The sequence below is a fragment of the Dermacentor silvarum genome, chromosome 8, assembly GCF_013339745.2.
Source record: "Dermacentor silvarum isolate Dsil-2018 chromosome 8, BIME_Dsil_1.4, whole genome shotgun sequence".
NCBI lineage: Eukaryota > Metazoa > Arthropoda > Arachnida > Ixodida > Ixodidae > Dermacentor > Dermacentor silvarum.
The window spans coordinates 4,418,735-4,431,022 of NC_051161.1; the positions used below are offsets into that span (position 1 = coordinate 4,418,735).

General features: G+C 44.9%; 2 protein-coding genes across 6 annotated transcripts; one reads left to right on the forward strand and one right to left on the reverse strand.

Moving 5' to 3' along the window:
* Positions 1–1,557: 1,557 nt before the first annotated feature.
* LOC119460527 (28S ribosomal protein S15, mitochondrial) lies at positions 1,558–5,306 on the reverse strand. Its single transcript, XM_037721448.2, has 6 exons — positions 4,865–5,306; positions 4,721–4,799; positions 4,084–4,132; positions 3,913–3,997; positions 3,794–3,852; positions 1,558–1,996 (listed from the first exon to the last, which is right to left on the reverse strand). Exons 1-6 carry the CDS (start codon positions 5,145–5,147, stop codon positions 1,604–1,606), a joined length of 948 nt encoding a protein of 315 aa, XP_037577376.1. The 5' UTR covers positions 5,148–5,306; the 3' UTR covers positions 1,558–1,603.
* A 3,298-nt stretch (positions 5,307–8,604) lies between these two features.
* Positions 8,605–11,845, forward strand: LOC119460532 (uncharacterized). 5 transcript variants are annotated; one of them, XM_037721454.2, is made up of 2 exons: positions 8,605–8,843; positions 9,546–11,845. In XM_037721454.2, exon 2 carries the CDS (start codon positions 9,570–9,572, stop codon positions 10,242–10,244), a length of 675 nt encoding a protein of 224 aa, XP_037577382.1. In that variant the 5' UTR covers positions 8,605–8,843; positions 9,546–9,569; the 3' UTR covers positions 10,245–11,845. The 5 variants fall into 5 exon arrangements, with proteins under 5 accessions (XP_037577382.1, XP_037577381.1, XP_049511081.1 ...); XM_037721453.2 differs by having other exon boundaries at positions 8,605–8,823; XM_049655124.1 differs by lacking the exon at positions 8,605–8,843 and adding an exon at positions 9,115–9,139.
* Positions 11,846–12,288: the final 443 nt, after the last annotated feature.

Here is a 12,288-nt window from a genome sequence, read left to right on the forward strand (position 1 = left end):
CGCTAACTTCCAACGACGATTTAATTCCGGAATAGAGCAACACTTATACATCCTGCCCATACGTGGTGACAAATTAGCTCTAATAGTTACAACATGGCAAAACAAACAAAACGGTCACTACTATCGCTGGCGCAAGCGTAGAAAATATTTCCCTTTTTAGACAGTGACGATGTCTTTCTCACACATGCCTCGACATATGCCTCAATCTGAGCACTTTTATGATGAAGCAGGTCAATTGCAGTAGCGTTTTCCAAGGATAGTAGCATCTTGAAAATGGGGAACGCAACCACACGTGACAATGAAGGGCAAGAAAACCATTTGGCAGTAATGTTAGGGTGCTCACTCAGCCACTCGTCTGCCCGTTGGCCGTGTAACTTTTCCCACAAGATAACGGTATTCATTACATGCATTTTGCATTTAAGAAACTTCAGTGCTTCTGCGTGTTTTTTACTGCATTATCTGGTCTTGTTTTTGCATACAGACTTATTAGCTTGTTTGGAGCGGAAAAAAAGTAAGCAGAAGCCTTGTTCAGGTTATGCGACAGGCGGTGGACGTGTGGGGATAACTGCAAAATTTTCCGTTTTGTTACTGTGGTTGGTTACCCCGAGGTGCTTCCCTGAGCAGCCCTTCAGCAAGCGACACCGTCACATTGCTCAGAAACCCTGTGTCGCTTGTTTGTGGTATCTGTTGCTTAAAACCATAAAACATTAAATGAGGGCAAGACTTTTTTACTGCATTGCCAAGACACACTCTTGCTTTGCCCCTTTTAAAAAGTTTCAAATGAGCTGAATGATATGACAAAAGTGGCTCGGGGATGGTAATACCAACATGTGTGGGCGTTTGACAACAGAATTTCTGCATTGAGGAATTTGGTTTCATCTAATGGCATTTAGGTTGATTCAGTGGCACCAAGACAGTCATGAACGACTTGTATAAGACGTTATGTGACTGGTCAGTTCTTTTGCTGCCACTGGGGGCTGAGGTCCAATGTCAAGATTTGTGTGGGAAGCTGTGACCCATTAATTGTGCCAGGTGGCCAATGCCCTTCTGGCAAGGGAGTGCCTTGGACTTGTAAAGCTGTCGGGCTCTTTGCAGGGCTAGGATTCAGCAGCATTGAAAGTCACAAAATGTAGTGGCTGGATTGAAGATACACTCCAATTACCTTCAGAAAAGGAACTGGATACTTTTCCTCTAACTGCATGCCAGCCTTTTTTTTTTTTTTTTTTTTTTACACTGATCAAAACTAACATATTCCATGTCAAAGCAAACTTTGTTTCAGTTTCTGTGCAGAGCTGTCAGTGTACCATCGCAAGAATAAATTCCACTGAACTTGCAAAATCAGAGCAGCACAAATGTATTTGCACTTCAGCTGACAGTGCTGTGCCATGGAGCACCTGTGCAGCATGCTGGTGCTAGCAATTCAGCTTTCCAAACCAAATGACAAACTTGAGCACTGCAACAATGTCACCACATAAAAATGTATCTTGAAAGCTTGTGGTGGCATCAGCATGTCATAATTTGAATTGTGACTATTTGGCTTGAAAACAAACACGGAAGTACAGAAGCACAAATTTATTCTACCATCTGTGAAAGGTAAGCAGTGTCATTCTGCATGCTTTACTTTGTCAAGGACGCCCACGTATTCGGTGCTCTTGCGCTCGTCCTCAGAGAGTCCCAGCCTTTCTCCTTCTGCACGGATCCACTCTTCAGCACGGCACTTCTCTTCAAGGAAGGCAACCTGCTCAGCTCTGAGTTTCTGGTGGAACGCATTCATCTTGTCTTGCTTTATTCTCTCGCAGTACTCGCCTGTAAGCCTCCGGAGGTCGCCTTTCTTCGTGACAGGTAGCGTGATGTGGTGCAGCTGAGCAGGAGTGTAAGTGATGTGCAGTGTATGGGTGACAAAGTGAAAACGCTCGCGGTCATACCGGTACAAATACTTGAGTGCCTTGTTTCGTCTCTCAATGGCCTTGGCGAGTGCATCCTTCAGCTCCCTGCGCTGGAAAAAGCAGCACAAGAAGTGTGAACACAAACAGTTGGTGCCAAAGCTGAATACTATACAAATCATACTTGGTTTAACAAAGGACCGTAAATAGACATACGAGAAGTGCTACTGTGTCTGGCTGTGCCATCTAAGGTGTGCCGTTTTGTTTCACCAAATATGAACCAACTAGTCCAGCAATATGAAAAGCAGTTCTGTGGAAGCCATCCACCTGACAGTAGCTTTGGGCGGATTCAGTCAATTCAGATGATAGCGTTTCAGATTGTTGAGTGGCTGCATTCTGGCCTTGCCTGCTGGCATAGACTTCAAAGACCTTGCGTTCACAAATGCTTTCACTTTGGAAAGCCACTTCCGTTTACCAAAGCTGATTCTGGAAGTTGTATAGTGTCATTCTGTACTCCGTGTACTCTTGAGCTGTACTTTGTCAAACTAGCGTTCTCACTATGCTAGTGTTACATCTATAAACCTAACCCTTAAGCTACCTCATCTTTGGTCATGACCCCGTCTTCTTCAGTTTTTCATTTCAATCCCCTTTTAAAAGAAACCTTTTTAAAAGAAAGTCCAATGCCTCTACAGCGAAATGACCTGCATAAGGAAGGATTGGATATGTCCTGGCCAATTTCCTATCATTTATATGTATTGTGAATGACCCTACAACGAAGACCAGTACAAGAAATTTGCCTGTACAAGGAAGGAATTCAGGCTTCCCCTAAGGCTAATGTGTTGCTTCGCAACAAATGCCATGGAGCGGTGGCACCCTCAGCAGACGTCACCAAGGTGCGTTCTGCTCGACTGCTAACAGAACTACTAGCAATGCACGTGCCCATTATATATCAGTAGGAGTCCTGCTGTACTGCTCAACTCGCATGCTACTTATTGGGTTGCAATGGTTGATGAATATGTCAAAGTTCATGATGTGATGATGTAATTGCAACTGAAGACCGACAAACATCTTCAAAGCCATCCAAGGTGGGAACGACACGGATTTCAACAAAGGAGATCGTGATGAAAGTTCTATGTAAATGAACCAAGAATTCCCACAACAGAGGAGGCGATAGCAGCATTTGAGGGTCTGCAGCTCTAGTATGCCTAGCTCCTGCGTTACGCCATGCTGTGAACCTTGGTGCAACATAAGATTGGCTGTAGTCGCATATTCTGCCAGACCTCTTGTGTGCAGAAAAATTAGCAGCCTATTTCACCAAGTCTCTCTTGCATTCATGTAAATAAAGGCTTACCTTTGTTCGACGTACTTATAGCTTGCTCAATTGTGAGCGGTACGGTGCACGACTTTTAGAACGAAGTCACCTGTTCAACAAAGTATTTTGAAGGTCCCGAGTACTTCGTTATAGAGGCGTTTAACTTTATAGTTCTTGGTGTTAACAACAAGTGTACACAAGGGTTTTAAATGAAATGCCTAGCCAAAAAATTTTCACCCAGCTTTTGCTTCTGTCGGCCTTTTCATGTTAGCTGTACACTTGCTCTGTGGGGGAAATTTTTATTTATTTTCTTACGTTTTATTTTCAATGCAGTTTAATGTTAATGTCCTTGAATACATTACCTAAGCAATGGTGTTTTTAAAAGGTATGTACACCGAGTTTCTTCCATGGGCCCGTGGCAAGCTTGTTCATACAACTCGGAAGGCGTGCACATGTTTCAGCGACAATTATAGCACAGCATTTAATACAAAACAAATAACATCGGTGTTGTCTGAGGCTACGCAAAAATTGCTGCCCGAAAGGTGACTGTTATAATGTGCACCAACGGATGGAACTTTTACAGTCATGGGAAACAAACCTTTGGGTTCATGTGATAGAGCTCTTTAAGCTTCCTTACGAGAAACGTCTTGCGAGCAACTGCAAAAGAAAGTAGGCAGGTTACAGATATTGCATGTGTAACACACTGGAAGCACTTGCCTTTGTACTCAAATGAATCGAAGTCGTATGGATGCCTTTGGCAAAGCTTTACAAATCGGTTCTGTTTTGCCTCGTGAATCTGCCTCTGTTAATGAGTAAATGGTAATCAAATTGCAAATAATAATTGGGCATACCAGTGTGCAGCATATGTAGGAGTAACCTGGGACTCACCATGTTTGCGAGCTGCAAGCTAAAGACCCTTTTCACTTCCGGCGTAGCCCTACAAGCACAAAATAGCGCAGAACAGTGGCTGTTGTGAAGCGTAAAAGAACACGCACATAAATTTAAAAAAAAATAAATTATGGGGTTTTACGTGCCAAAACCAGTTCTGATTATGAGGCACGCCGTAGTGGGGGACTCCGGAAATTTGGACCACCAGGGGTTCTTTAACGTGCACCTAAATCTAAGTACACGGGTGTTTTCGCATTTCGCCCCCATCGAAATGCGGCCGCCGTGGCCGGGATTCGATCCCGCGACCTCGTGCTCAGCAGCCCAACACCATAGCCACTGAGCAACCACGGCGGGTCACGCACATAAATCAAGCACCTAGAAAAGCATTTATTGTGGCTTTCACAGCCAGTGGTTGACCACACTGGTTATTCTAAACCACGCATGCCACGAGTCTCGTCACCACTGATCACGCCAGCCGCAGCATTACGCTACAAGTACAGCTAGATGCAGATCGGCTGTGCTGTGTCTCGGCACTCGCTGCTACGAGCGGACAAGCCAACGCCTCGCCAGCAATCCCAACCGAGAGCTACCTTGAAAAATGAATATAAAAAGACTGCTAGCCAAAGCCACTCCTTACGTCTTAAGTTCGTCAGACAGCTCGAATCCGGACAACGGCATGGTCGGGTCAGTTGGTCCTGTGTCACTGACCAAGTCCCCTGCACCACAGTTCGAGATATGTATTGGTACTATGAGATGGCTGAACGTGCTGGATTGCACTTACCAGATCTTGCGATAACGTCAGTGGGCGCTGGGTATGACCACTCAAACGGGAGGTAATCAGTGGGCCACGACAGTATCTTTCTATTCCTGAAACGCCTAGACACATGGGTTGGTGAATCGAGATGGCAGCCGAGAAGTGCGTGGGGCTTGTTCACATCGTTGGCTGCCGCCGAGTGAAATAAGGCAGTCGTGGCTTTTGTAATACTTTGATCGGCAACCGACAGCTTAATTAACAGCACTCTTACAGTGCTCACTGAGCACGAAAGTCTCGCGAAGCTGCTCATGCTTACTTGTTCACGTCACAACCGATATCGTAGAACATCGGCAATCGTAGACTTTCTACACAAAATCAGCAACCATTCTCTGTGTGGCACATGGCACAATCATAGAATAAAGATGGCACAATGCGGACTGTGGCCTAGGCCCTAGAGTGCCTAGAGCAATCAGCAATGCCTCCTTTACTATATAGATGCCTGCCGCATCGCTCGTTTTCCCATTGGAGCGGTTCTGTGGTATTAGTGTTCTGTGCGGAGGTTCCCGTAGTTCAGGGTAGTCGCGGAGAGATGGCGCTCTCTGCCGACTGCAGGTTGGCAGAGAGCGAAATTGGTGGCTGCAGGTCGGCAGAGAGCAGAATTTGGTGTATTTCCGTGTGCTCTGGGAGCACACGGAAATACACCAAATCAGGGGGTACAGGGTGACATGGGATGGACTTCATTCGAGGGCAGGGAAGCCAGCAGCAAGATAGAACTTGAGGAGCGATTGAGAGAGATGGCAGAAAAGCGGTGGGCAAGGAGAGTTTTCAGTTATTTGTACATGAGGAATGTTGATACAAAATGGAGGAAGCTGACCAGAAAACTGTCAATCAAATATTTGGACTGCAGGAGGGGTGCAAACCAGGAAACAGCGGTTAAGAAAAAGGTTAAGGAAACAGAGAGGGGTCTGTGGAAAACAGGGATGCAGACGAAATCAGCACTGGGCACATACCGAACTTTCAAGCAAGAAATTGCCAAAGAAAATATCTCCGATAATTCTAGGGGAAGCTCTTTGTTGTTTGAAGCCAGGACGGGAGTATTGCGGACTAAGATGTACCGAGTCAAGTACCAAGGTATAGACACGTTGTGCTGTGCGTGTGGAAAAGAAGAGGAAACGGCTGAACACCTCATACTTTTCTGTAAGGGGCTTAACCCTACAGTGCAAGGCAACGGGGCTGATTTTTTCAAAGGATTGGGGTTTAGGGACAGTGAAGGCAAAATAGACTTTAAGCGGGTAGAAATAACCAAACATAGGTTATCTGATTGGTGGATAAAATCAAGGCAGGGGTGAAATTTCACCCACCACAAAGTACAAAATATGTTAATAGTCATGGCTAGGTGGCGTATGCCACCGCCCGATTTATAGGGTTCAGCCTCATCCATCCATCCATCCATCCATCCACTTCTGTTGCGGAGGCATGGAGGAAGGAAAAAAAAAACTTTTTTTTATTTTTTTACCTCCATGTGCGGAGGGACGCGCTCGACCAATGGCTTGACCGCGGGTCCTACCTCCGGGATCGCAACAGACGCCGCTGTAATTTTGGAGGCAGGGTCACGTAATTTATGTTTGGAGAGGCCGCCGCAGCTAGCGCTCGCAGCCGACTCCGGTGGAGAGGAGGAAAGAGGAGAGGGGCAGGAACCAGCTTCTCGCAGTGCCGCCTATGCCTGCCGGTTTTGCTTCGCCCAGCCATGGCGACTCCACTCTATCCCTTCTTTCGCTCCCACTTACCCCTCCCCGTTGGCGCTGAGCCGTGCTCCCTCAAGGGCTGCAGAAGATAGCGCCAACCTTTCCCTTTCCCTCAAGAACCACTTATCATCATCTTCTAAAGGGTGCGATTCTCCGTCTGGTGGTGACTAAAGTCCCTAAAAAGAGCAGAAAATCTAGGGACTTTAGTGGTGACTAGGCACAACTGCGGCTGTTGTTATGGGATCGATGGTATTCCTAAATAAACGCATCACTGTTTTGATGATCCAAATATAATCTTACTATCAGGGAGGGAGCAGTCTACCTGACTGGAGCAGTATTCTAGTACCCTAACGACCATGGAGGAAGGAAATTTTTTCTTCCTCCATACTAACGACCGCGGCTTCCGCCGCGGCACCGGGGCCCAACCGACCGCGCCGCCAAACAGAGAGGAAAAAAAAAAGAAAAAAAGAAAATGGTGATACGTCGGTGAACTGTCGCACCCATTGCCTAGAGGAAGGATGGATGGATGAGGCTGAACCCTTTAAACCGGGCGGTGGCATACGCCACCTAGCCATGACTATTAACATATTTTGTACTTTGTGGTGGGTGAAATTTCACCCCTGCCTTGATTTTATCCACCAATCAGATAACCTCTGTTTGGTTATTTCTACCCGCTTAAAGTCTATTTTGCCTTCACTGTCCCTAAACCCCAATGCTTTGAAAAAAATCAGCCCCGTTGCCTTGCACCGTAGGGTTAAGCCCCTTACAGAAAAGTATGAGGTGTTCAGCCGTTTCCTCTTCTTCTCCACACGCACAGCACAACGTGTCTATACCTTGGTACTTGACTCGGTACATCTTAGTCCGCAATACTCCCGTCCTGGCTTCAAACAACAAAGAGCTTCCCCTAGAATTAACGTAGATATTTTCTTTGGCAATTTCTTGCTTGAAAGTTCGGTATGTTCCCAGTGCTGATTTCGTCTGCATCCCTGTTTTCCACAGACCCCTCTCTGTTTCCTTAACCTTTTTCTTAACCGCTGTTTCCTGGTTTGCACCCCTCCTGCAGTCCAAATGTTTGATTGACAGTTTTCTGGTCAGCTTCCTCCATTTTGTATCAACATTCCTCATGCACAAATAACTGAAAACTCTCCTAGCTTGCCCACTGCTTTTCTGCCATTTCTCTCAATCGCTCCTCAAATTCTATCTTGCTGCTGGCTTCCCTGCCCTCGAATGACGTCCATCCCATGTCACCCTGTACCCCCGGATTTGGCGCTGGTACGAGACAACTGCTAACTACTCCTCGCGCATGCGCAGAAAGAGCGGAGAAATCCAATTATGATATGCAGGTGACAACTGCTGGCTCACGGCCACTCGATCGTGCGTTTCATCGAGCGGCCGTGCAACGCCTCCTATAAAGGCGTTGGGCCGTGGCTGGCTACACGAAGCGTTCGCTTGCCAAGGTTGGCTGCGTGACGTAATGCTCCCTCCTATATTTTTCCTTCCTCCATGGTGTAAGTACACTCTAACGAGCATGAAGGAAAAAAAAAAAAAAAGGAAGTTTTTCCCCTTCCTCCATGCTAACGAGGGTGATAGGATGGTGTACAAAACTCAACGGCTCTCAAAATTGCTTCTGCCGCATTCAACGAGCAACGCTATAGCCGTGCTATAGCCTTTAAGATCTACATCTTAAATTTAGAGAGCGCCATTTAGAGAGACCAATTTGAGCACACATTATACCAATTTTTTAAAGTAAGGTAAAAATTAGCTAATTTTTTATAATTTAGTGGGTAAAAGAGCATGTCATTAGTGGTTTAAAACATGGCTATTATGACGTAATTTGATATCCTTTGCCACGTGCAACTTGCGAAAGCATAGCCTTTGAGACCTGTATGGGTTACTTAGAGGCAGCCATCACAGAACATAGTTCTATGCACTACCCGCCTGTGTACCCGTGGCCTCTGAGAAGAGAGTCAGAGAGTTTCGTTGGAGCTTCCTCTGTGCTTCTCTTGACTTCTCCTGTCTCTTCCATAATCTTGTTCCTTATTCTATGGTGGCTTGCAGTTGTCTTGTAGCTGCAGTAACAGAGCGTTTCCTTTTGTATTTTCATACGCTTTTGTACTTGTGCAGTTATGCAACATAATTAATTTTAGGTTTGAAAGTGGGGTCTACAAGCTACTACAAGCTACCAACTCAAGGTCTACGTTGTGTTCCAATTGCAATGAGTTACAAACGCTGCGATCACTGGTACGCTGCAGCCTGGCATCGTGAGCCTTCGTTTAAATATCTGATCCTGCATGTATGATCTGTTGCGCACTAATGCATTTTGTGATTGCTGGGTGTATGTGTAATCGAAAATGATGCCCACAGCGAACGAATTCGGTTTTTAGCCGCGTTGAAGTGCGCAATGAGCTACCGGCATGATTATGCCTATTCTGGCGCCGTGCACGCGCGCGGCTTTGATGTTTCATTTTTTAAATTGTCTCGGTGATTCATTTTCATGTCTTGTTACCGAGTTCTTGCGCCTGCATGCAACGCTCAACATAATTGTGAGGGAAGTAATGTAGGTATACTGTTTTTTATGGTACCGTATGCGAGAGCGTCCACACAGTTTTATATCAGCAACCAGCTCGCCTCGGCTTCCTAGCGCCTCGAGGACGTTTCTGCGGAACGCATAATTGCGGTTACATTATATTCACCGGTATTTTGCTGATAATACATCTGGGACGTTCCTCATTGCTGCGAAAGCAGAGTGCATATCCTGTCGTGACCGTGAAGTGCTGTATCGTAGGTGGTGTTCACAATTGATGTTCACAAAAGCTGTCCCAAAGCTGTTTACAAGGCTGTCTCGCGAAGTGTGAAGATATTATGCACAGGGTTTGTCCCCAAAACAAGGTTGTTGGTGATTGTTCGGTATGGTTGCATAGTATTGTACCTTAGCCTGTGTTGCTTCATTCTGTTTGTTTCAGAATGCTCGAGTTGGTTCCAGTACAATGGCGAGCATTCTGCATCATGAAACAAATAGCCCTAGCTGCTACTGCTGCCCCACAGCACCCAAGCGGCCCCCTCAGCCAGCATCTGCAAGCACCTCGCCAAGCACAAACGATTTGGATGCTTCTTTACATGAGCTTGGCATGCTGAGTGCTGTCACAGACTCGCGCCGGGACTATGTACTTGAAAAGCTTTCCCGCAGAGCTGGAAACATGGACTCTGGCCCACACCATTCTGGACTGTGTGTGTTAGCCATGAATTCTGCCTACATTGCAGACTTCTCATTCATGACTTCAAGTGTTGTTCCAGAGAGCCCCCCAAGTCCATCTGAGACTGTGCCACTCCTGACTTTACGACGTCCTCGTATTCGGGCCCTTCGCAGGCGGCACTACTTTTATCAGCCATATGACTACCCTTGGCGGCAAAGACTAGTGGAGGTGCTGAGGACAAAAGACGAAGCTGTAGCTGAGAATGGCACTGATGGTGTCAACAAGTCAAACCCAGGCAGCCCATCCAAGTTGACTGGGACCAGCTCAAATGCAAGTTCGACTACTGTGGCTGGTATTGTCCGGTCCAAGTCACTAGATGACCTTGAAGTGTGCAGTGCCAAGGCATGTGGGACCAAAGCAGACATTGAAACAGTATCACGTAAAATAAGCAACCTTCATGTCAGCTAGCTTTGCTTTCTGCAGGCATGCATCACACAGTGGCAGTGCTGGGATATCGTAAAATTTATTCAATTGGGTGCCTCCAACAGAAAAATGTTTTCACTTTATAGAAGTTAGAGTTGTCCTCCTGTCTGACTTGCTTTTCTTGGCTGCAATATTTGTAAACTCTGAAACATTTATTTACATGGGTGGTTACAAGTAGGCTATTTATTACCTTTTTTTTTATACGGTATATACATTAGCATGAGATCCATCTTTGCAATGCTAAGTTGGTGGTAGAAATATCTACTCGAAACATGTTACGAACAAAACACTTGTGATGAATCCTTGGTTATTTGGGTCAAGCAGCTTCTTATATTTGCACTAGTCTCTAAGGGGGTTTTCTGTACCTGATTAGCAGACTGTACGGTGTGAGGAATTGCTGAACTCATGCTAGAACACACAAAAACTTGTTAGCAGCTGCTCATAACTGCCTCACATTGTGTAAGCTGCCCACTTGATATTGAGGTCTCAGTTGCTTTTTTTTTTTTTTTTTTTTTTTACATTTTGAGTTTATTGCACAGTTTCAAAGGTGCAATATGCCTCGCAAGTTCACTGAAGTCGAAGTAAAAGCAGTAAAGATGTTTCAGTGTAATCAAACTGTTGTCACAACACCTTGTGTAGCCAGAGCTGATTTTCTTCACTTTAATGCCCGCTTGTCTGATGAGCAAAAGTGTACAGACGACAAGTCCGTGTGGTAAAGTTTGAATTTTCAATTTCAGGCTGCATGAATAAGCTGCGAAAAAATTTACCTTTCTTCTGGCACCCGTGGTTCGTACATGTTTGGTCATTTGGCACCATTCATAGCAACTTGCAGAGTTCATGACCCTTTTTAACCCTTTCAGGTGCCAATTCCCTTGAATGAAAACTTATTTTCACTGCGTTTCTTTCATCTTGAGAATAAAAAAAAAAAAAAACATGAAGCTGCAGAATAAATTAACTTTCAATTTTTAGAGAGTTTTGTCAAGTTTGCAGAATGAACTCCATGCAAAAATTTCCTGCAGGAACATCAAATATGAGAATTTAAACTATTTCATGCCTACCAAGCTTGAAAAGCACCTATCCAGGCAGGAACCTGAAAATTGTGGCTGATGCAACACGCTATGAAAAAACAATGAAAGAAATGAACCTGCTGCATACGACATACTTGCACCGAGCTAAAACACAACCGTCTACCTTCACACTTGTTCTACTGAAACATTTTGCACATGTGATTGAAACTTGCAGCTCAATTCAAATCAAAAGTGTTTCAAGATGTGTGATACATTTTAAATATCATTACTTTCATCAATGCATTTCAATGCACTATCTTGGCATACAAAATTCTGTACACAGCGCCTGACAGGGTTGAACATTTGCTTTGCTGTGTGAGTAAAGCTTTCCGTGAAAAGAGAAACCCTCTGCACTATTGTGCATTTTCTTATTGTTCAGAACTTTACATCATAGCATGAGGTTGTGCTAGCATGCTGGGGTTGATTGTAATATGTTGAAGGCCGGTTTACAAAGTAGCTGGCATGCACTCAAAGTGACAGAGTGATGTCAGTTTGTTGTGCCAGTGAAAATAAAATCTTCATTTATTGCTCTTGCTGCATACAAGACAAGTAGATTTATATTCCAGGGGTCTCAAATCTAGCATGCTTGTCGTGCAGCTGCCCATGAAAGCTGCCTTAATTTTAGACGACTTTAGGTGGGTAGTGGTGAGCAACCAAGAGAGCCGAGTAAATCATGTATGAGGTTGCATTTGCCATCGTTGGGGGCATAGGCCAAAAATTGGGTGGTAACAATTAAAAAAAGACAAACAAAGGAAACCAATCATAAATCAAATAAGGTAATTTGCTACATGGAAGCCTGCCCTGCAAAAATAAGTTGAAGAGCAAAGGGCTGTGGTAAATGGTATCTGACAGATTTTGAGACCAGTTGTTTTGTAATTTTCATTTTGGCATTTGAATTTTGTAATTTTATGAAGGAGGAATAAATTATGAGAATTGGTAAAGAATGGTTTCAAAAATTCAGA